This window comes from Lynx rufus, unplaced genomic scaffold, assembly GCF_022079265.1.
Source record: "Lynx rufus isolate CCGP_SWC_20201006 ecotype Redwood Valley unplaced genomic scaffold, mLynRuf1.p SCAF_12, whole genome shotgun sequence".
NCBI lineage: Eukaryota > Metazoa > Chordata > Mammalia > Carnivora > Felidae > Lynx > Lynx rufus.
This window is the reverse complement of record NW_025814826.1, coordinates 46,757,049-46,778,637: the sequence shown is the minus strand read 5'-3', so window position 1 is coordinate 46,778,637 and position 21,589 is coordinate 46,757,049. Positions and strand designations below refer to the sequence as shown.

The 21,589-nt window shown below is 36.9% G+C and overlaps 1 protein-coding gene across 2 annotated transcripts in view; it reads right to left on the bottom strand.

Moving 5' to 3' along the window:
• Positions 1–18,857, bottom strand: part of SLC30A8 (solute carrier family 30 member 8) — a 46,867-nt gene extending 28,010 nt beyond the window's left edge. Inside the window, exons 1-3 of one of the 2 annotated variants that reach the window (XM_047073798.1) lie at positions 12,369–12,398; positions 11,486–11,527; positions 5,401–5,602 (exon numbers count right to left, since the gene is read on the bottom strand). In XM_047073798.1, coding sequence (XP_046929754.1) covers positions 5,401–5,602; positions 11,486–11,527; positions 12,369–12,398 — 274 coding nt within the window. Of the gene's footprint in view, positions 1–5,400; positions 5,603–11,485; positions 11,528–12,368; positions 12,399–18,414 lie in introns of those variants that run through there. The other variant, XM_047073799.1, reaches the window with a different exon arrangement.
• Between the last annotated feature and the right edge of the window lie 2,732 nt (positions 18,858–21,589).

Here is a 21,589-nt window from a genome sequence, read left to right as displayed (position 1 = left end):
ATGGAACCACAAAAGACTTCCAATAGCCAAAGTAATATTGAAGAAGAAGACCAAAGTGGGAAGCATCACAATCCCAGACTTTATCTTCTACTACAAAGCTGTCATCATCAAGACAGCATGGTATTGGCACAAAAACAGACACATAGACCATGGAATAGAATAGAAACCCCAGAACTAGACCCACAAAAGTATGGCCAACTAATCTTTCACAAAGCAGGAAAGAACATCCAATGGAAAAAAGACAGCCTCTTTAACAAATGGTGCTGGGAGAACTGGACAGCAACATGCAGAAGGATGAAACCAGACCACTTTCTTGCACAATTCACAAAAATAAACTCAAAATGGTTGAAGGGCCTGAATGTGAGATAGGAAACCATCAAAACCTTAGAGGAGAAAGCAGGAAAAAACCTCTCTGACCTCAGCCACAGCAATTTCTTACTTGACACATCTCCAAAGGCAAGGGAATAAAAGCAAAAAATGAACTATTGGGACCTCATGAAGATAAAAAGCTTATACACTGCAAAGAAAATAATCAACAAAACTAAAAGGCAACTGACATAATGGGAAAAGATATTTGCAAATGACATATTGGATAAAGGGGTAGTATCCAAAATCTATAAACAACTCACCAAACTCCACACCCAAAAAACGAGTAATCCAGTGAAGAAATGGGCAGAAGGCATGAATAGACACTTTTCCAAAGAAGACATCCAGATGGCCAACAGGCACATGAAAAGATGCTCAACATCACTCCTAATCAGGGAAATACAAATCAAAACCACACTCAGATATCACCTCATGCCAGTCAGAGTGGCTAAAATGAACAAAACAGGAGACTATAGGTGTTGGAGAGGATGTGGAGAAACGGGAACCCTCCTGCACTGTTGGTGGGAATGCAAACTGTTGCAGCCACTCTGGAAAACAGTGTGGAGGTTCCTCAAAAAATTAAAAATAGATATACCCTATGACCCAGGAATAGCACTGCTAGGAATTTACCCCAGGGATACAGGAGTGCTGGTGCATAGGGGCACTTGTACCCCAATGTTTATAGCAGCACTTTCAACAAAAGCCAAATTATGGAAAGAGCCTAAATGTCCATCAACTGATGAATGGATAAAGAAGTTGTGGTTTATATATACACTGGAATACTACTTGACAATGAGAAAGAATGAAATATGGCCTTTTGTAGCAATGTGGATGGAACTTGAGAGTGTTGTGCTAAGTGAATTAAGTCATACAGAGAAAGACAGATACCATATGTTTTCACTCTTATGTGGTTCCTAAGAAACTTAACAGAAGACCATGGGGGAAGGGACAGGGAAAAAAAAAGAGAGGCAGAGAGGCAAACCATAAGTGACTCTTAAAGACTGAAAATAAACTGAGGTTTGATGGGGGGTGGGAGGGAGGGGAGGGTGGGTGATGGGCATTGAGGAGGGCACCTGTTGGGATGAGCACTGGGTGTTGTATGGGAACCAATCTGACAATAAATTTCATATAAAAAAATATAAATGCAAAAAGCAGAAAAAAAGAAACCAATTAATTCTGATTGCTATCTATGATAGTGCAAAAGACAAAAAACAAACACAAATGAGAATAACAAACAAACCAAAAAAGTTAGCAAGTTCTGTTTTCTTCCAGTCTCAAATAATTACTAATTTGGTCCGCCTTTTGTATAATAGAAAATGAAGGCAAAAAATTAGTAACATTATAACGGTAATAGTGGTAATAGGGTAGTCATAGCTTATGATACTATATGCCAGGTAGTTTCTGGTATTCCTTTTACATTAAAAAATAAAATAAAATAAACTCAAAAATAATATATAAATTCAAATAATTTAAAATAAATAAATATTAAGTCAAATAAATAATAAAGTCAAAACTTAGACCAAGTGCATAGCTAAACATAATTTTATTATTAATAAAAATATGGGATAAAAATAATCAGAGAAGGATATAACTCAAGATATTAAAACATGCAATAAGACTACAACCTTGAAGAAAGATGGAGGAAGTAACATATTTTTAAAGGCAAAATTATGAATTAAAAATAAAAGAAAAATTTAGATAATAATATATTTGATAAATAGATATATCAATAAATTAGACATCTACCAAGTTAAATCAAGGAAAAGAAAATATTTAAACAATATTAAAATGAGAAAGTAGAATAAGTTAGAGAGTTTTAGTATTAAATTGTCATGTTCCATTGTATGATAATAAGTTGGAAAATTTCATTGAGATGGCTGACTTTGGAAAACACAAATGACCCAAACTTACTCACGAAGTAGAAATTTTGAGTACATCAATAAATGAGGAAGAAGCAAACAAAGATATGTTAAAAATTATTTCCAAGAAAGTCTCCAAAGCTAGACAACTTACCAGGTAGTTCTTAAAAAGGAAGAGATAGTTACAATGTTACAAAAATGGTTTCCATTTTCTTATAAAAAGTCTCATTAAAACTAAACTTTTCATTTTCATATGTGTAACTCTAATTCAAAAACTTAGAAAAATAGCCCCATAACAGAAAACTATAGTTAAATTTCAATTATCAATAAAGATAAAAAAAATCCTAAAGATAAAATGAGTGTTCCAGATTGAGCAATGCGTTGAAAGAATGGTCCACCGCAGTCCATTTGAGTGGCACTGTAATGAGAGCCTATGAACATGAGCCCCAGAATTCAGGCTGCCTGCCCACTTATTTACGAGCTGTGGTACTCCAGTAGAGACCTTTACTCTCTGTGTTTCAGGTTCCTCATCTACATAGTGCAAATAATAATAGACCTACCTCTCAGGGATTTCAACAGGATTAAGTAAAGTAACACGATGGAAAGCATTCATCACAGTTTCTGGCACATAGTAAGCATTAAATAAATATTAGTTATTATCATCGTAATGCCAGAAATGCAGAGATTGTACTATATTAGGAAATCTCTGAATATAACACACACCAGCAATGTGTCAAAAATTTTTTTAACAGAATATGTTTAAAAGAAAAGGTACTTGACAAAAGTCAACAAGCATCCTTGATTATTTGTTTATCGTTTAAAAACTAAGGGGAAAAAACCCACTTCATTACCATAGTGAAAATACTTAACCTCTCAGGAAGCATTTCACTTAACAGTTAACTAGTTGAACATAAGATTTGATTTAGCATAAGATATTATTTAACATGGTAAAAATATGAACCATATTTTTATTATTGAAAAAAAGAGAAATATAATAAAACAAACACATGTAAATAACCTTAGCAAGAAATAGGCTGTCCCTGTACTATAACAAACAAATAAGCAAACTAACTAAAATTGCAAGATATTGATGAGAGACATAGAGTATTTGGGTAAATGGAGAAACGCCATGTTCCTAGAAGAGAAAACTGAGTATCTTTAAAAGATCTTTGTTTCCAAATCAACTTACATACCAGTAAAAATATTATTTGATTTTGGAGGGAACAGAATACAATGGTTCTTGTGTTCAATTAGAATAATAAACAGAAATAAGTAGCCTTTTCCTTTTTTCTATTAAACAAGGAATAATAAGGAAAGAACAGATATTATAACATATAAATGTATGTTAATTAAATATTTTACTACTAACAGAGAATAGCAATACAGATTGATGAAACCCACCTTAGAACCAAACCCTATTCTTTATAAAATATTGATAAGTGATGAAAAAAACATCAAAAATCAATGGAAGGAGTGATTAATTATTCTATAAATAATGCTGAAAACTTTGTTAACTATTTAGAAAAAGAATCTTTAGTCCTTAGAGAATATTTAATCTCACAAAATAATTTGAAATTACATGCAAAAAATTGAACAACAAAATGGTATTTGTCTTCTCAGTAGGCAGGAACCAAAGCACTAAAGTAGTGAGAGCAATAAAAGAAATCAGCTCAAAGTGGAATGTTTCATACAATTACATATATAAAACATTAAAACTTACCCACATCAAACCAAAAACTAAAAAGTAAACAAAAAACTAGAAAAGTACTTATAACAAGTATAAAAATTTCAATATCCTAACAGTATAAAGAGCTCTCAGAGATCAGAACAGAACATTATAAATTATCTAAAAAACAAATGATCAGGAGACATTAAGAGGCAAGCAGGAAATGCATCAACAAAGTGAAATACAGATTACTAATAAGCTTGCAAAAAATATTCTAACAGTAACAAAGAAATGAATATTAAAATAAAGCATATTCACCTATACATGAATAAAGATTTTTAAAAGATTAAAATATGGGGAACCAGGGTGGCTCAGTCAGTTAAGCATCCAACCCCATTTTGGCTCAGGTCATGATCTCACGGTTCACAGGATTGAGCCCCATGTCAGGCTCCACGCTGACAGCACAGAGCCTGCTTGGGGTTCTCTCTCTCTTTCTGTATGCCCCAACCCTGCTACTGCATGTTCTCTCCTCCCCCCCCAAAAAAATAAATAAACTTTAAAAAATAAATAAATAAAAGCTTAAGGGGCACCTGGGTGGCTCAGTCGGTGAAGCATCAGACTCTTGGTTTCAGCTCAGGTCATGACCTCACAGTTTGTGAGTTCGATCCCTACATTGGGCTTCACATTGGCAGTGTGGAGCCTGCTTGGGACTCTCATATTCTCTCTCTCTCTCTCTCTCTCTCTCTCTCTCTTTCTCTCTCCCTCTCTCCCTCTCTCTACTCCTCCTCAGCTTGTGCTCTCTCTCTCTCTCTCAAAGTAAATAAATAAGCTTAAAAAAATAAATAACAGATTAAAATAAGTTTTGATAAAGATTTGGACAGTAATGCTCATGTACAACAGGCAGACATATGAATTGTTTTAAGCTTTCTGGGTAGCAGTTTGGCAGTATGAATCAAGAAGTAATAAAAATATTTATATCCTTCAATCAATTTTTCCACTTTTAGGAATCTCTTTCAAGGGATTAACCAGAGAGGCAGGCGGAGTTTTATTCACGAGTTTTCATTGCAGCATTGTTCATAGCAGGGGGAAAAAAAAAACTCCTTAAATTTCTAACAATACAGACATGGTTATGTAAATTACAGTGGAGCATATTATAGAATATTGTTCAGGCATAAAAATGTTTTTGAAGGATATTTGATGGCATGGTCAAAAGCATTCAGTATGCCCTCAGTTATATTTTAAAAACCGAGTTATGAATAGAAAAATATATTGTATAAAAATACTCCACAATGTTATTAGAGGTTAGTACTCAAATGTGGGATGGTAATGAATTTTATTTTGTTTCTTAATATTTTCCAACTTATCTACAATGAGCATATTGTTACTCCATACTTACAGAAAATATGAAATCTTTCTTTAAAAGAAGAACTTATGTAACCCTCTTGCAATGATGTGGGGTTTTGTCTGTTTGCTAGTTTAATCAGAGAAGTCTTTTTGAATAATACTCACCCACGGCCTCTGCAATCATGAAAACGAAGCATATTCCTGAAGCAGCACAGAGTTTCCACTTGGCATAGACTTGCTCGTTTGCTCTGTTCTCTGTGGCCTTGGAGTTGCTGTGGCAGTGATAGATGGCTCCTGAGTCCAGCTCCTCTGGCTTCTCTCCAGGACATTGATTTTTATTCAAGGATTTCTGCTGGAGTTCCACGCTATGGATGAGTTTGACAGAAGCAAGAAGTGAACACGGTTGCAAACAAATACCTCACTGACAGCCCTACCCATTCTCAGAACTGATAGAAGGACATTTGCTAACTAGATAGGAAGTTACAGTTCACAGCTCCTTCTATAAGAAATATCAAGTGTAAGGAACAAGCAAGAAATTTCCTTCTGAAGTCTCAACTACTAAAGGTTTTGCTTTTTTATTCAGCCAAGCTATACCAGCAGTGATTAAGAGATGTTAAAGGAACAGGAGAAAGGAAGCAGATACATTTTGATGCATTTCCTTACAAATTACTCCACTTTGAAAGGATTTTGGACCCTGTGTTACAAATTTTAAAAAGCAGGGGTGAAGAGCAATGTTAGATATGTGCGTATGAGCCAGTCTGAAGATTCAAATACTATCACATGCCCAAACTCTTCCTTTCTTCTCCACACCAACACTGTTAATAGATCAAAGCACTTTCTCCTGTTGAGCCCCTGTTGACCCCCAGAATCCTTCTTAACACAGCTTTGCACACACTCTCTACCAATCTATCAAAGCTGTATTGTGAGTTGAACCTACTTAAACTTCCTAAAGCAGGCAGTATATATCAGTTCTTCTCAAGTATAAAGCATTATTTACAGGCTGGAATAGAATTCTAGAATTTCATAGATGGAAAGATTATAGGTACCATTTAGTCAATCCCACAGTTTCTTTTTTTATATATATGTAATTTATTGTCAAACTGGCTAACATACAGTGTGGAAAGTGGACTCTTGCTTTTTGGGGTAGATTCCCGTGGCTCATCACTTGCACCCATGGCAACAAGCACCCTCCTCAGGCCCATCACCCATTTTCCCCTCTCTCCCCCACCCCATCCACCCTCAGTTTCTTCTCTATATTTAAGAATCTCCTATAGCTTTCCTCCCTCCCTCTCTGTAACCATTTTTTCCCCTTTCCCTTCCCCATGGTCTTCTGTTAAGTTTTTCAAGATCCACATATGAGTGAAAACATATGATATCTGTCCTTCTCTGACTGACTTATTTCACTCAGCACCTTCCAGTTCCATCCACATTGCTGCAAATGGCAGGATTTCAGTCTTTCTCATTGCCAAGTAGTATTCCATTGTGTATATAAACCACATCTTCTTTATCCAGTCATCAGTTGATGGATATTTGAGCTCTTTTCATAATTTGGCTATTGTTGAAAATGCTGCTATAAACATTGGGGTACACATGCCCCTATGCATCAGCACTCCTGTATCCCTGGTGTAAATTCCTAGCAGTGCTATTGCTGGGTCATAGGGTAGATCTATTTTTTATTTTTTGAGGAACCTCCACACTGTTTTCCAGAGTGGCTGCACCAGTTTGCATTCCCACCAACAGTGCAAGAGGGTTCCCATTTCTCCACATCCTCACCAGCATCTGAAGTTCATTTTAGCCACTCTGACTGGTGTGAGGTGATATCTCAGTGTGGTTTTTGATTTGTAGTTTGTTAGCTGAAGTAATGAAGGTTCAGAGAGGTTAAGTAATTGCCCGAGGCCAAATAGCCAGCAAACAGCAGAACTGGGATTCTGATGATGTTAATAGCATTCAGGATTTTGAACAGTTCCAAATAATCTCCTTTTTTAGAATAGGAACCATTTGGCAATAGGCACATAGAATATTTATAAGTCTTTGCCTTTGTAATGTGATACATACCCTTAGAATAATAATAATTAAAAAAAGTCATGTAGCAGTGTGGGTCACCAATGGCCATCAACTCAGAGGAGCATGAGAACTAAAAAGGAAGCATGATAGAAGTTTCCCTTCCTTTGTGCAGAGAAGGCAACATGACCAAGACAAGGTCACCAATTGTTCTGGCACTGTTCATATGACCATATGATTTGCTGAAGCCATAGGAAGCTTTGCTTTATTTTATACTTTTCATGAATCTTGTGGTCAGAGAAAACCAGGTGGTGACCAGGAGAAAGAACTTATTCTGGAGCAGTGCAGAAGGCAGACCAAGGCAGGAATCCCACTAAGGGTGCAGCCTCTGGGCAATGCCACAAGAAGAAAAGTACAAGAAATCTGGCCAATTTTACTTTTAAACCCTGCTTTGTTGCCCCAGACTCTGAGATTAACCAATATGGATTCACTCTGAGCTGAGATTGCTCTTCAAGGTACTAAGCAGGGGATCCAAAGGTGGGCTTCAGAGGGTCCATTGAAATTGGATGCAGTGTGTTCATATGTGTGTCTGTGTGTGTTTTATGGTGGGGGGGGGATGCAGGATCCCACAGTCTTCTCTGGGCTCCTAAAAGGGTCCATAATCCTCCCCAAACTTGAAATCCAAAATTAAAATACATTTCTCATCACCTCATTAGAGCCAAATGGCCTGGGTACCTATAGATGCAGAATAGGCTCTTGATATAAAAAATGATGTGAATCCTAAGAATTTTAAGAAGGTTCTACAAAGCAAATGCTATGATGCATCAAAAAACGAATTGTGAATAAATTACCATAGATTCCCACAAATTCAAAGATGGTTGAAGCTCAGAAGGGTAGGAATAGTAGACCCGAGCAAAGATATTTACTGTAGTATCAAAGAAAAAAAAGGGGGGGAGAAAAACAGGAGAAATAGGGAAATATTCCAAATTTTTCTTGTAATAGCCTACAAATTTGAGTTTATTTCTTAAAATATGAATTAGAAAATGGAGCTTTGTTTTGTAATCTTGGGGAAGCCTCTCTTTTTCTTTTGTATTTCATTTTTGCTTGATGATAGACATTAAACTCCTTTATTCTATGTCTCTAAAAATAGAGCTGGTAATACTTTTCACCCTCTTATTTCATATGTTGACCATATAAAATCAATCCCATTTTGTACTTTCACATCACTTCTCCCAAGAACCTCCAGTCACTATGACTGTTAGAACAGGAGATGAAAGCTTGGGTCCCACCATGCATTTCCCACACTTCATGTATTCATTCATTCATTCATTCATTCAACAGATATGTGCTGCATGCCTGCAACATGCCTCCACTATCAGAGGTGCTAATGACACCATAGTCTTTGAGACTAAGCTCCTGACCTAAAAAGCTTGTATCCTAGCAGAGGGACACAAACTGTAAGCCAGCAGATAGTTTCAGAGGCTGTGTGGTATGATGGGCAGTGACTGGGTGAGGGAAGGTGGGGCTACTTTAAACAGAGTGGTAATGGGGGTGCACTTCTGTAGAGATACTGCCATGGTGAGTTCAAGGGTAACTGGGAGTAGACCTACATGCAAGAGAAACATCAAGTGGAGGGTGTTGCTGGGGCAAGGGCACAAAGGCAAGAAAGAGATTGTCTTGTTCAAAAGCTTGGCTTGATGGAAAGGGAACTACATATGTGGCCACTGTGGTGTGAAGAAAGAGTAACATTGGATGATGTCAGAGAAGTAGGCAGATGTTAGCTCATGCACAACTCTGAGCCATTAAAAAAGGATTCGCTTGGGCACCTGGGTGGCTCAGTCAGTTAAGCGCCAGACTTCATCTCAGGTCATGATCTCACGGTTAGTGGGTTTGAGCCCCGCGTCGGGCTCTGTGCTGACAGCTCAGAGCCAAGAGCCTGCTTTGGTTTCTGTGTCTCCCTCTCTCTCTGACCCTTCCCCGCTCACGCTCTCTGTCTCTCCTCTCTCTCTCTCTCTCTGAAAAATAAACGTTAAAAAATAATAAAAAAGGATTTACTTTTCTTCAAATTCTACAGGAAGGAAGTTGGCAAGTTTTGAGCAGGGAAGTAACATTAGGTGGTTCACATTTCTAAAATGATCACTTTGGGTGATGCTTGGGAGGTTTGAGTATAAAGGGGCAAAACATGGAGACCACGTTTGGCTGAAGCAGAGAGGCTGATGATTTGGACCAGTGTGGTGACAAAGTAAATGGGAAGAAGTAGCCATATTTGAGTGCTATTTGGGACGTAGGATCCACAGGACATACTAATCAATAGCATCAGTTAAGGGGGAATGAGGAAGGGGAGGGACCGGAGGATGGCTCATGGATTTCTGGTTACAGCAGCTAGGATAAGGGCATATCAGTTTCAGAGATGGGCTGAGTGACTGGCAGCACAGCGAGGGGGCTGCGAATTTGGGCTCTGACATCCCATTGCTAAGTCACCTCCCAGCTTTACCACTCACTAATCATATGACTGGAAGACAATGACTTAACCTCTCTGTGCCTCAATTTCCTGACTGCAAAATGGTGATAATGATAACACCTCTCTCACAGGGCAGCTGTGATATTTTAGTTAATTCATATAAATATTTCAAAGTGTGTTTGGAACAAGGTAAATGCACCAAAAAGTGTGAATTTTTAAGTTAGTCTACCATTGTCACAAACTACATTACATTATTGTAATTGTTCTTGAGAAAGAATAAAGCAAGTTTTACTGTGAAATAACTTTTAGGCTAAGCATTTTTATAACAAAGCTTGAATAAACAAAAAGCAGGCTTTTCTTTTGTTGCCCCTTTGTCCACATCTATCATTCTAGATTCTACTCCAATGACAATAAATCATACAAATCATCAGTTTTGTATTAATTGACCCCGGGGCTTGGTTCTCTAATCCTAAGGAGAGGATAAATGTCAAAGAAGGAGAAAACAGTCATAAATCCCTTAACTATTCCTGGCCCATTTCCCCTTATCAACCACTGTGCTCTGTCTGCACTAGAAAGAGTCCTAAGTATTCAGCTCCTGGGACCTTGTCTTGAACACAGTAAATATCAGTACATATTTGCTGAGATTATACTTGATTCGATGTTTATGAAATATATGAGTGATGTGAAGAAGTGTTTTGAGGGGAGAGCTAGAGGGAGTGGAGAATAGAAATGTTTGCAGCATCAGATGTAATTTCTTATCCCAGAACAGGAATTCAGTTTACCCTCTCCTTTTTGAAACAGCTTTATTAAGGTATAATTCATATACCACACATATGACCCACTTATGTATACAACTTAATGGGTTTTAGCATATTTGCAGAGTTGTGCGACCATCACCATAATCTAAGTTAGAACATTTCCATCATCCCAAAAAGAAACCTTGTACCCGTTAGCAATATTTCCCCAATGTCCCAATCTCCTTACATACAACCTTACCCTAGGCAAGCACTAATTTGCTTTCTGCCTCCATAAATTTTCCCATTCTGGACATTTCATATAAATGGAATCATACAGCATGTGGTTTTTATGAATGACTTCTTTCACTTAGCATAATGTTTTCAAGGTTTATCCATGTTTTAGAAAGTATCAATACATCAGTACTTTATTGCTTTTTATTTTCAAATAACACTCCATTGCATGGATATACAACATTTTCTTTAATCATTTGATGGGTATTTAGGTGGTTTTGATTTGGGGTTTTTACTTTATTCATAATAATGAATAATGCTGCTATGAAAATTTGTATACAAGCTTTTTTGGAAGTATGTTTTCATTTTTATTGAAAAAATACCTAGCAGTAGAATTCCTGGGTCACAAGGAAACTCTATATTTAACATTTTGTAGAAATTGCCAGAATGTTTTTCAAAACACTATGCTATTATACATTCCCACATTTAATACTTGAGAGCTATCATTTCTCTGTATCCTCACCAACACTTGTTTTTGGTTTTTTGATTATAGCCATCCTAGTGGGTATGAAGTACTATCTCATTGTGGTCTTGACATGCATTTCCCCTGATGGCTAATGATGTTAAACATCTTTCATGTGTTTATTACACATTTGTATATTTTCTTGGAGAAGTGTCTATCCAAAGCCTACTTTTAAATTGGCCAATTTATCTTTTTATTATTGAGTTGTAATTGTCCTTTATATATTCTGATATATTTAATTTGCAAATATTTCCTCTCAATTTGTGGCTTGTATTTTCATTTTCTTCGTTGTATTGTTTTCAGAACAAAAGATTTTAATTTTGATGCTCTGTAATTTATCTATTTTTTTGTATCACTTATGCTTTTGGTGCCATATTAAGAAACCATAGCCTAACCCAAGGTCATAAGGTTTTATGCCTGTGTTTTCTTTTAAGAGTTTTATAGTTTTAGCTCTTACATTTAGCTGTCATTTGTTGTAGCTTTGTATTAACTTTTGAAATCAGGAAATGATTTCAAATTTTTTTTTCAAGTGTGTTTCACTTTTTCTAGGCCCCTTTTATTTCTATATGAATTGTGGGATTATCTTGTCAATTTCTTCAAAAGGCAGATGAGATTTTAGTACTGATTGCACTGAACCTCTACATTACATTGGAGAATATTGCCATCTTAAAATTGTCTTTCAATACACAAACATGGGATATCTTTGCATTGATCTAAATAAAGATCTAAATCTTCTTTAATTTCAGTGTTTTGTTATTTTCAGTGTACAAGTTTTGTACTTTGTTAAATTTATTCCTAAGTATTTTATTCTTTTTCATGCTATTATAAACTGAATTGTTGTCTTAATTGTATTTGCAGATTAGTCATTGCTACCATATAAAAATACAGTTTATTATTTGGATATTATCTTGCTACCTGAAGCCTTACTGAACCTGTTCATTAGCTCTAAAGATTTTTAGTGGATCCCTTAGAATTTTTATATACTAGTTGATGTTATCTGCACGTGGTGTTAAGTTTTATGTCTTCCTTTCCAATCTGGATGGCTTTTATTTTCATTTTTATTTCTGTCTTGCCTGTTTGCCTTGGCTAGAACACTCAATAAATTGCTGAGTAGAAATGGTGACAATGGGCATCCTTGTCTTGTTCCTGATATTAGGGGAAAGCTTTCAGGCCTTACCACTAAGTATAATGTTAGCTTCAGATTTTCCATAGATGCTTTTTATCAAGTTGAAGAAGTTACCTTCTATTCCTTGTTTGGTGAACACTGTAATGAAAGGCTGTTGAATTTTGTTGAATGCTTTTTCTGCATCTAATGAGATAATCATATGGTGGTTTTTGTCCTTTATTCTATTAATATGGTATATTACTTTGATTATATTTCAAATGTTAAATCAAGAATTCATTACTGGGATAAATCTGACTTTGCCATGGTTTATAATTTTTTTATATCTTGCTGTGTTCAGTTTGTTAGTAGTAGGAGCAGGGATTTTTGAATCTATATTTATAAGGTATATTGACCTGTAGTTTTATTTTCTTGTGATAGTTTTGTGTTTTGCTATTGGTGAAATATTGAAATATAAAATGAATTGGAAAATGCTCATTCTTTTTTATTTGTTGGAAGAATTTGTGAAGAATTGGTATTAATTCTACTTTTTATGTTGGTAAAAACCACCAGTGAAGACAGCTGGGTTTGGGATTTTCTTTGCATGAAATCTCCTTATTACTAATTCATTATTTTTATTTATTATAGATCCACACAGAGTTTCTATTTTCTCTTGAGTTAGTTTGGTAGTTTGTATCTTTGTATAAATTTTCCATTTCATCTAATATTATATACATTTTATATATGCAATTTATTATCAGTTAAGAGAAGAAAGAAAAGTAAATACACTATCTTTTATAATTACATTTACTGATGCTATTTGGTTTTTATGTGTTGATTCAAATTAATGTCTGGTGTCTTATTTTCAGCTTGAAAATTTTTCTTTACTATTTATTGAAATGTGAGTCTACAAGCAAAAAAACATCTGTTTTTGTTCACCTGGGAATGTCTTCATTTCACCTTCATTTTAGAAGATAGTTTTGCTAGATATAAGATGATTGGTTGACAGCCCTTTTTGTCATTTTCTTTTAGCCCTTTCTTTTAGCCCTTTAAATATGACATTCTACCACCTTCCAGCTCCTTTGTTTCTGCTAGAATTCAGCTGTGAATCTTACTGAGATGCTCTTGAACATGATGAATCTTTTTCTTCTCTCTTGCTGCTTTCAAGATTTTCTCTTTGTGTTTTCCTTTCAGCATTTTCACTGTGATATATCAGAGTAGATCCATTTTTCCTTAATTTTTCTTAGAATCTGTTGACCATTGTGGATGTGTGGATTAATATTGTCACCAAATTTTGGGAGATTCCAGCCACTATTTCTTCAAATATTTTTCTCCTCCTTTTTTTTTTTCCCTCTCCTTCTGGTACTCCCATTATGCTTATGTTAGGGCACTTAATGATTTCCACATTTCCCTGAGGTTCTGTTACATTTCCTTCCTTATTTTTTCTCTGTGTTCTTTATATTGCATATCTATTGATCTATCCTCAAGCTCACCCATTCTTCTGCCAGCTCATATCTACTGCTGAGCCCCTTTAACAATTTTTTTATTCTACTTACTGTCCTTTTCTTTTTTTTTAATATGTAATTTATTGTCAAGTTAGCTAACAGTGTATATAGTGTGCTCTTGGCTTCGGGAGTAGATTCCCATGATTCATCGCCTACATACAACACCCAGTGCACATCCCAACAAGTGCCCCCTCAATGCCCATCACCCATTTTCCCCTCTCTCCCACCCCTCCATCAATCTTCAGTTTGTTCTCTGTATTTAAGAGTCTCTTATGGTTTGCCTCCCTCTGTTTGAAATTAGTTTTTCACCTTCCCTTCCTCTATGGTCTTCTGTTAGGTTTCTCAATGAGTGAAAATATATGGTATCTGTCTGTCTCTGACTGACTTATTCTATTTAACATAATGCCCTCCAGTTCCATCCACATTGTTTCATATGGCAAGATTTTATTCTTTCTCATTGCCGAGTAGTATTCTATTGTACTCACACACCACATCTTCTTTATCCATTCACCAGTTGATGGACATTTGGTCTCTTTCCATAATTTGGCTATTGTTGGTAATGCTGTCTTTTCAACTTCAGAATTTCCATTTATTCTTTTTCTTTTTTATGATTTCTGTCTCTTTATTGACATTCTCTCCTTGATGAACCATTGCATCATACCTCTCTTTAATTGATTTCATTTAGTTCTTTAATCATATTTATAATGACTGCTCTGAAATCTTTGAATTCTAAGTTCCATTTCTGGGCCCTTTCAAAGGAAGTTTCTATTACCTGCTCTTTTATGGATTATTCTTCACTGTTTCTTTGCATGTCTTAAAATATTTTGCCTAAAATTGGATGTTTTAGATAATACACTATAGCAGTTCTGGATATTGATCTCCTGTGGGCCTGTTGTTGCTGCTGTTTACTTGTTTGTTTTTTTATTTGTTTAGCAATGACTTGTCTACTTAAGTGGAATCTATTTCCTCTGACATCCCCTACATGTACAGCTTCTGTTATCATTTGCAAAAGGGTGCAGCCTTGGGGATGCACACAGTCATCTTTACCTCCTACCCCCACCCCAGCCCAGGGATGCTGATCTTTTTTAATCATGTTTGCTGTGATTCTCTCTTTCCATGGTCTCATTGTTAAGCTTCTGGATGCTCTGTTTAAATGGGTATCATATCTAACAGTTGACCTATGTAATCATTTATTGATTAGTGTTTTCAACAATGCCCTGAGGCATAAATCTCTCCACAATCCCATCCAATTAAAGCTGGACCATTTGTTAGTCTGCTTAAGCTGCTATAACAAAATAACACAGACTGGGTAGCTTAAACAACAGAAATTTATTTTCTCATGGTCTGAAAGTCCATGATTAAAGTGCTGGAAAATTCAGTTTCTGGCAAAAGCTCTCTTCCTAGTCTATAGATAGCTGCCTTGCTACATCCTCACGTGGTGGAGAGAGAGAGAGAGAGATCTCTGGCGTCTCTTCCTCTTTTATGAGGGCAGCAGTTCTACCATATCAGGGCTCTATCCTAATGACTTCATTTAACCTTAATCACCTTTTAAAAGTGCTGTCTCCAGGAAAGTCACATGGGAGTTCAGGCTTCAACATATGAATTTGGGGGATGGGGGAGATACAAATATCCAGTCCACAGCAGGCTCCTTTACAGGGAGGGGATATTTAAGGCCATAGGAAGGAGAATGAAGACTAACCAAAAGCTGACACAAAGCTCCCAGACATGTGAGCAAAGCCATCTTGTATCTTTTGGCACAGTTCAGACACCAGCAGAATGCACCCTCATGAGCAAACCTCACTGACCTCATATGGGGCCTTGAGGAAATCCTGACCCACAGAACTACGAATCATAAAATGATTGTTGAGGAAATCAAAGTCTATGTGACCTCAGGAGGAAATAGATTAAGGATTCAGGAGGGCACAAGATGAAAGTGTGTGTGCAGGAGATATGGAGGAGGTAGCAGACACTGAATTCACAAACAGGAGGCATGGATCCAGACCCTAACTCTGTCATAATTAGATATCTGCCCTTAAGAAAGGCAATTTTTCTCTTTGGCATTCAGGTTCCTAACTGATAAATCAGGAATCAGGATAAATCATCTCTCCCAGGTTTAACTGTTTTTATATGAAAACAAAATTAAGGGGCGCCTGGGTGGCGCAGTCGGCTAAGCGTCCGACTTCAGCCAGGTCACGATCTCGCGGTCCGTGAGTTCGAGCCCCGCGTCGGGCTCTGGGCTGATGGCTCGGAGCCTGGAGCCTGTTTCCGATTCTGTGTCTCCCTCTCTCTCTCTGCCCCTCCCCCGTTCATGCTCTGTCTCTCTCTGTCCCAAAAATAAAAATAAACGTTGAAAAAAAAAAAAGAAAACAAAATTAAAATGAGTTTGACAGTTTTTATCATCACCATATCCTGAAAATCATACCCATTTAGGAAGTGAAAGAGACCCTGTAACTATAAATGATTGGCTTTATTTGTGTAACAGAGTGTTAATGGTCTATTTTAATGAGAAGGGAAATAGTGTTATTTTAATAACATAGAGATGCTTTATTAATAGTGTCCATAGTGTTAACAATTGGTTGCCTGAAATTTCTGCCTGAGCGCCTGGGTGGCTCAGTCGGTTGAGCGTCCAACTTTGGTCAGGTCATGATCTCACAGTTCATGAGTTCAAGCCCTGCATTGGGCTCTGTGCTGACAGCTCGGAGCCTGGGGCCTGCTTCGGATTCTGTGTCTCCCTCTCTTTCTGCCCCTTCCCCGCTCATGCTCTGTCTCTCTCTGTCTCTCAAAAATGAGTAAAGTTAAAAAAAAATTAATTTCTGCCTGACCTAAAATGAGGTTTGGTTATTTATGGTCTTAATAAGTCACATCTAATATTATTTTTCTAAGAAAAATAATTTTTATAATGTGAGATAATAGATGTGCTAGAATCTATCATATATTTTTAAACCAAAATTATAAATGTCCTATAAAAAGTCCCTTTACTGTTGTTCAAACATTTGATGCTCTCAAACACAATGTTATTACTCTTTAGAATATTAATTTGGTTCCACAAAACAAACAAAAACATTATACATATTATTAGTGGGTGTGTATTCTCTTAAGCTCTGCTCCTAACATGAATTCATTTCAGATTTCCATTCATTCATCCATATGTACTAAGCATGTTTCTCTTTGCTCTTCATTCAGGTTGAACTCCCCAAACACACCAAACTCTTATTCTTATATGTCTCTGTTTTTTTCCAGGCAATTATCTCAGTCTGGAAAATGTCCCCTAACCTTATTTTCTCTCTCTCTCTCTCTCTCTCTCTCTTTTGTGTTTGTGTGTGTTTCAAATTTTTATTTAAATTCTAGCTGGTTAGCAAATACTATAATACTGGTCTTAGGAGTAGAATTTAGTGATTCATCACATACATATAACACCCAATGCTCATCACAAGTGCCTTTCTTAATACCCATCACCCATTTAGCCCATCCCCCACCCACCTCCCCTCCAGTAACCCTCAGTTTGTTCTCTATAGTTAAAAGTTTCTTGGGGCGCCTGGGTGGCGCAGTCGGTTAAGCGTCCGACTTCAACCAGGTCACCATCTCGCAGTCCGTGAGTTCGAGCCCCGCGTCAGGCTCTGGGCTGATGGCTCAGAGCCTGGAGCCTGTTTCCGATTCTGTGTCTCCTTCTCTCTCTGCCCCTCCCCCGTTCATGCTCTGTCTCTCTCTGTCCCAAAAATAAATAAACATTTGAAAAAAAAAAAAGTTTCTTATGGTTTGCCTCCCTCTCTCTAACCCTATTTTCTCTGTGGAGTTTTCCTAACCTTACTCTCTAACTCCTTTTCATTTTTCAGTTCTTACTCTAGCACTTCTGAAAAGCTTTCTCTGACCCTTAAAGTCTAGCTAATACCTTTTCTTTGAGATATTCTCATTAAACACCACCAGAATGACACTTGCATGATGTTTTGTTATTGCCTATTCCCTATATAGGTTCCACATTAGACTCAAAGTTTCAAGAGGACAGAGATCTGAGAGTAGGAATATCTTCTTCCTGTTATATATCCAGGTGTATTTAATCAATAGTAGTTAAATAAGGGGAAAAATGAATGAATATATTGCATGTAGTAATGTGGAGATATTAAATGGAACTAGAACTATATATCACATTAAATTCAGCTATATTTATTATAGTTGTATATATTTGATTATGTTATTTTGTGATTAAGAAAATAGCAATTAATTTAAAGATCAGTATAATCACAATTCAGTCACATAGTTTAAAAGCCTTAATTTTTTTCTAAATGCAATTTAGTAAGATTTACCTAGGACTTTAAAAATGGAATAACTTGAAGAAAAGAAAGGTAAACACATTGGATCGTATATATGCCTATTTTCTGGAAGATAAACTACAGATGAAAATATATTAATAAAATGTATCCTTTGTGCACTTAGGATATTTAAGGAATTAAATCCTGAATTCTTCAGGATTTGAATTATACAAGTCAGTCAAAAGTTTACCAAATTTTACAAAATGCCTCTGAGTTGCACAGCAAAAGTTCTCAATTTTGAAGCAGTAGGACCCAAGGGTTTACTGATTAGTCAAGACAGAAAATTGTGAAGCAGAAACAGATGTCTGTTACCTGTCTAGGGTGAAGGCATACATCTTAGTGGCTTTGTCATTCACAAGGTAAGTTCTTTCAAGAAACTCCATGGTGGTCAGGATGAGAGCTTCTGCTCCTCGCTGTTGTTGAGGCTGCTCTTGTTTACCTCGCTGTCCAGTTTGGGGAGCAAAGCAGCATTACAACGCTTCACGTACTTTCCAGAGAAAAACTAAAAAGGCTTCCGGGATTTAGAATAACAAGCCTCCTACATCAATGTTCTTGGTAGGTCTGCTAAAATTACGGCCTCCTTGGACTGTCAGCTGGTCTCATTCTCTCTCCCCCAGAAACTCCTTTCCTACGGAGACCGGCAGGTAGAATCAGGTGAAGTGTGTGTGTGTGTGTGTGTGTGTGTGTGTGTGCCCATGCTTCCCATGCTATCTGATTCCATCGTGCTTCCTCAGAGGTAGAAGAGCTCAAAGGTTTCCTGCTAATTGCTGATGTGGGGGTTTGGTCTTTAGAATACACCTGGGTGAACCGCAAACACCTTTCTGTATACTAGTCTCATGTTTCCCCTTTCTTTTCCTTTCCTTTTTTTGAGGGGGCCCTCTCTCTCTCAACCTAAAAGCATTTCTCCTGAGATTTAGTTCTAAGATGACCTCTCAGCAGCCATCAGGATTTACTTCTCCTCTCCTAGGACCATTTTGGGATTTTACGACTGAAGGGAGGACATGGGTCATTAGTTACCGAAGTCTGTAATCTGAAACGGTTCCTAGTGCAGCAGCTTTGAAGCCCTTTTGACAGGCAGGTAAAGGGCAGACTCAGCTTCTAAATACATAACAGCCCTCAATCATACCTACAAGAACTGGAATGATCCGTATTCTCCCTGGCCGGGGTATCCTCTGCTAAGGATAAAAGACTCACTCAAGGAAACTCTATCAGGCAAACAAATGACAACTCAGGAATGGCATCTTCTGAGTTAATCCCAAGAGAACTTCAACCCCCAAACTCCTAGGAATTCACATTTTATTTCATTATACAGCACTTTCCTTTCCAAGTAAGAGAAGTGACTGTAGCCCAAGGGCAATAGCCCTTTGTGGTAGCATTTGTGTGGAGGCCAAAGAACATCCTGGACCGGAACAGATGCACGTGAGGGGTGAGGGTGAGTGCAGACTGGAGAAGAGGGCATAAATCTCCAACCACTGAGTCCTCATTTCCTTCTCCTTCTGTCAACACTCACTTTCTAGTAAGAAAACTCAGAGTAGGGTAGTCATGGAATAGCCCAGTTGCCCAGCATCTTGGGAATCTGCCCACCATACCGAGCAGAAATCTGCCACAATGGCCTAATAAAATAAATATTGTCTCTGAAGACGAACATGGGATTCAATGGCAGTTGCAGGGAGGGAGAGTCATCTTTGGCTGACAGTGAGAGCATCAGGTCTCCTATCACATCTTCAGTGAAGCTGTACATCTTTAAGATTTCAAACAGTGTCATCCATAACATAAATTCTAAGGTCTTTTCATATGAATCCATTGCCTAACCAATCATTAACTTGGTTCTGACAGATGGAAACCAGATAAATGGCTGGAGGAAGACATTTTTCCTTGCAGGAGAAATTCTGGGTCTAGGGTCATTAGAATAATCCAAAGTATTTCTTTTTCGTTTTTCCTTACTCTTTACTTTACAAAGCAATAGGTTATTCTGTGGATGCAAAGCCGGAAACCAGAAAATAATTACTAATCCATCTGTGCGACGTGTTGCCACATTTTGCAGCTTGAGTCATTTGTGAGCTGTTGCTACCACATATGAGAGAAATAGAATTCAAGTGAATGAATGTCAAAAGTGAAGAAACTACTTAAAATTAGGCTGAGATTCATTAAGAATAAGTGCAAGGAAGAGAAAATAAGCAGTATTCAAATACAGGAAAGAGAATATTTAGCTATAAATATCAATGGGAAAAAATTAATCTGGAAGCCTGAGATTCTACACCGCAAGTTTTTGTCACTAACACATACATAGATGCACAGACATATTTGCACCTGGTCATGATTCTGTGAGCCCAGAGATGTATACTAGGTTATTCATGTGAGGCAAGAATAGGGCGAGGATATATGAGAAGGGTAGGGTAGTACTGATATGGGGTAGGGGTAAGGTGGAGATGAAAAAAGAGGGAATGGGGACCCAAGCAAAGAAGGACAAGAAAAAAAAATACCTTCTGTGATCTCTGCTATTTATTTATAAGTTGAAATATATAAAATTGTCATTTTTATAGACCCAATATAGGCTAAAATCAGCAATTTCATGATTTACTTAAATAGTGTGCACACATATACACACTTATAAAATGTATATGTGTACATGTGTGATACATTTAAAAACAAAAAATTAAATACGCATATTTTTAAAATATTAAGAAATTATTTTCATCGAATATTTGTGAATTTCCAAGTGCTACCCTTGAAAATAACTACTCCCTTGTAAACCAAAATTTCTGGTGTAAGTAGCATAAAAGCAGCAAAGAGTGGGTTACAGCAAATAAAACTTTTATTTTAAAAAAAAAGTAAGTTTTCACTGCTATAAATTTAGATGTAAATTATGACTAAGAATTGCTTGCATGTCACATTGTGTGAAATATTCACCTGTTGATAACTTTGTCATCTTTTAAACTCATTTGAACTACACCATTATCTCTTCCCCCTCAGTATTCTGTCAGCACAATATTTATAAAGAATTTCCCGTCCTTTCTGACTAACCTTTGTCCCGCTTGGCATGCACTGCCCACCAAGGACCAATGGCCCTAATCAGACTCACAAAAGTCACAAAATATGTATTTGGAAAGCAACATGGATCAAAAAAAAAAAATCCTTTCTCCTGTTGACAGTCTTGGTGTGCATGATGTTACTTTTCCCAGTTTCCTAGGCAACCAGCTTCCAAACCATCCTGAATTACAGGTTGTCCTCTCCGCCTACTCACCATCACAAGCTTGTAGCAACTGAAGGGGCAAAATGCAATTTATAGCAGTTACCTCTGGGAATAAATATTCTGTCAGCTACAAGAACATCACTGACATGACTAAAGAACTGGTTCAGCTCCCCAGTGCTAGCTGTTGTTGGCAACAATTTCTTAATAGGATTTTACAAATAGTAGCTAATACCTGTGCAAAAATAATCTACACATGTGTCTTACACATCATTTGATATTTTACCTGCAGAAAGG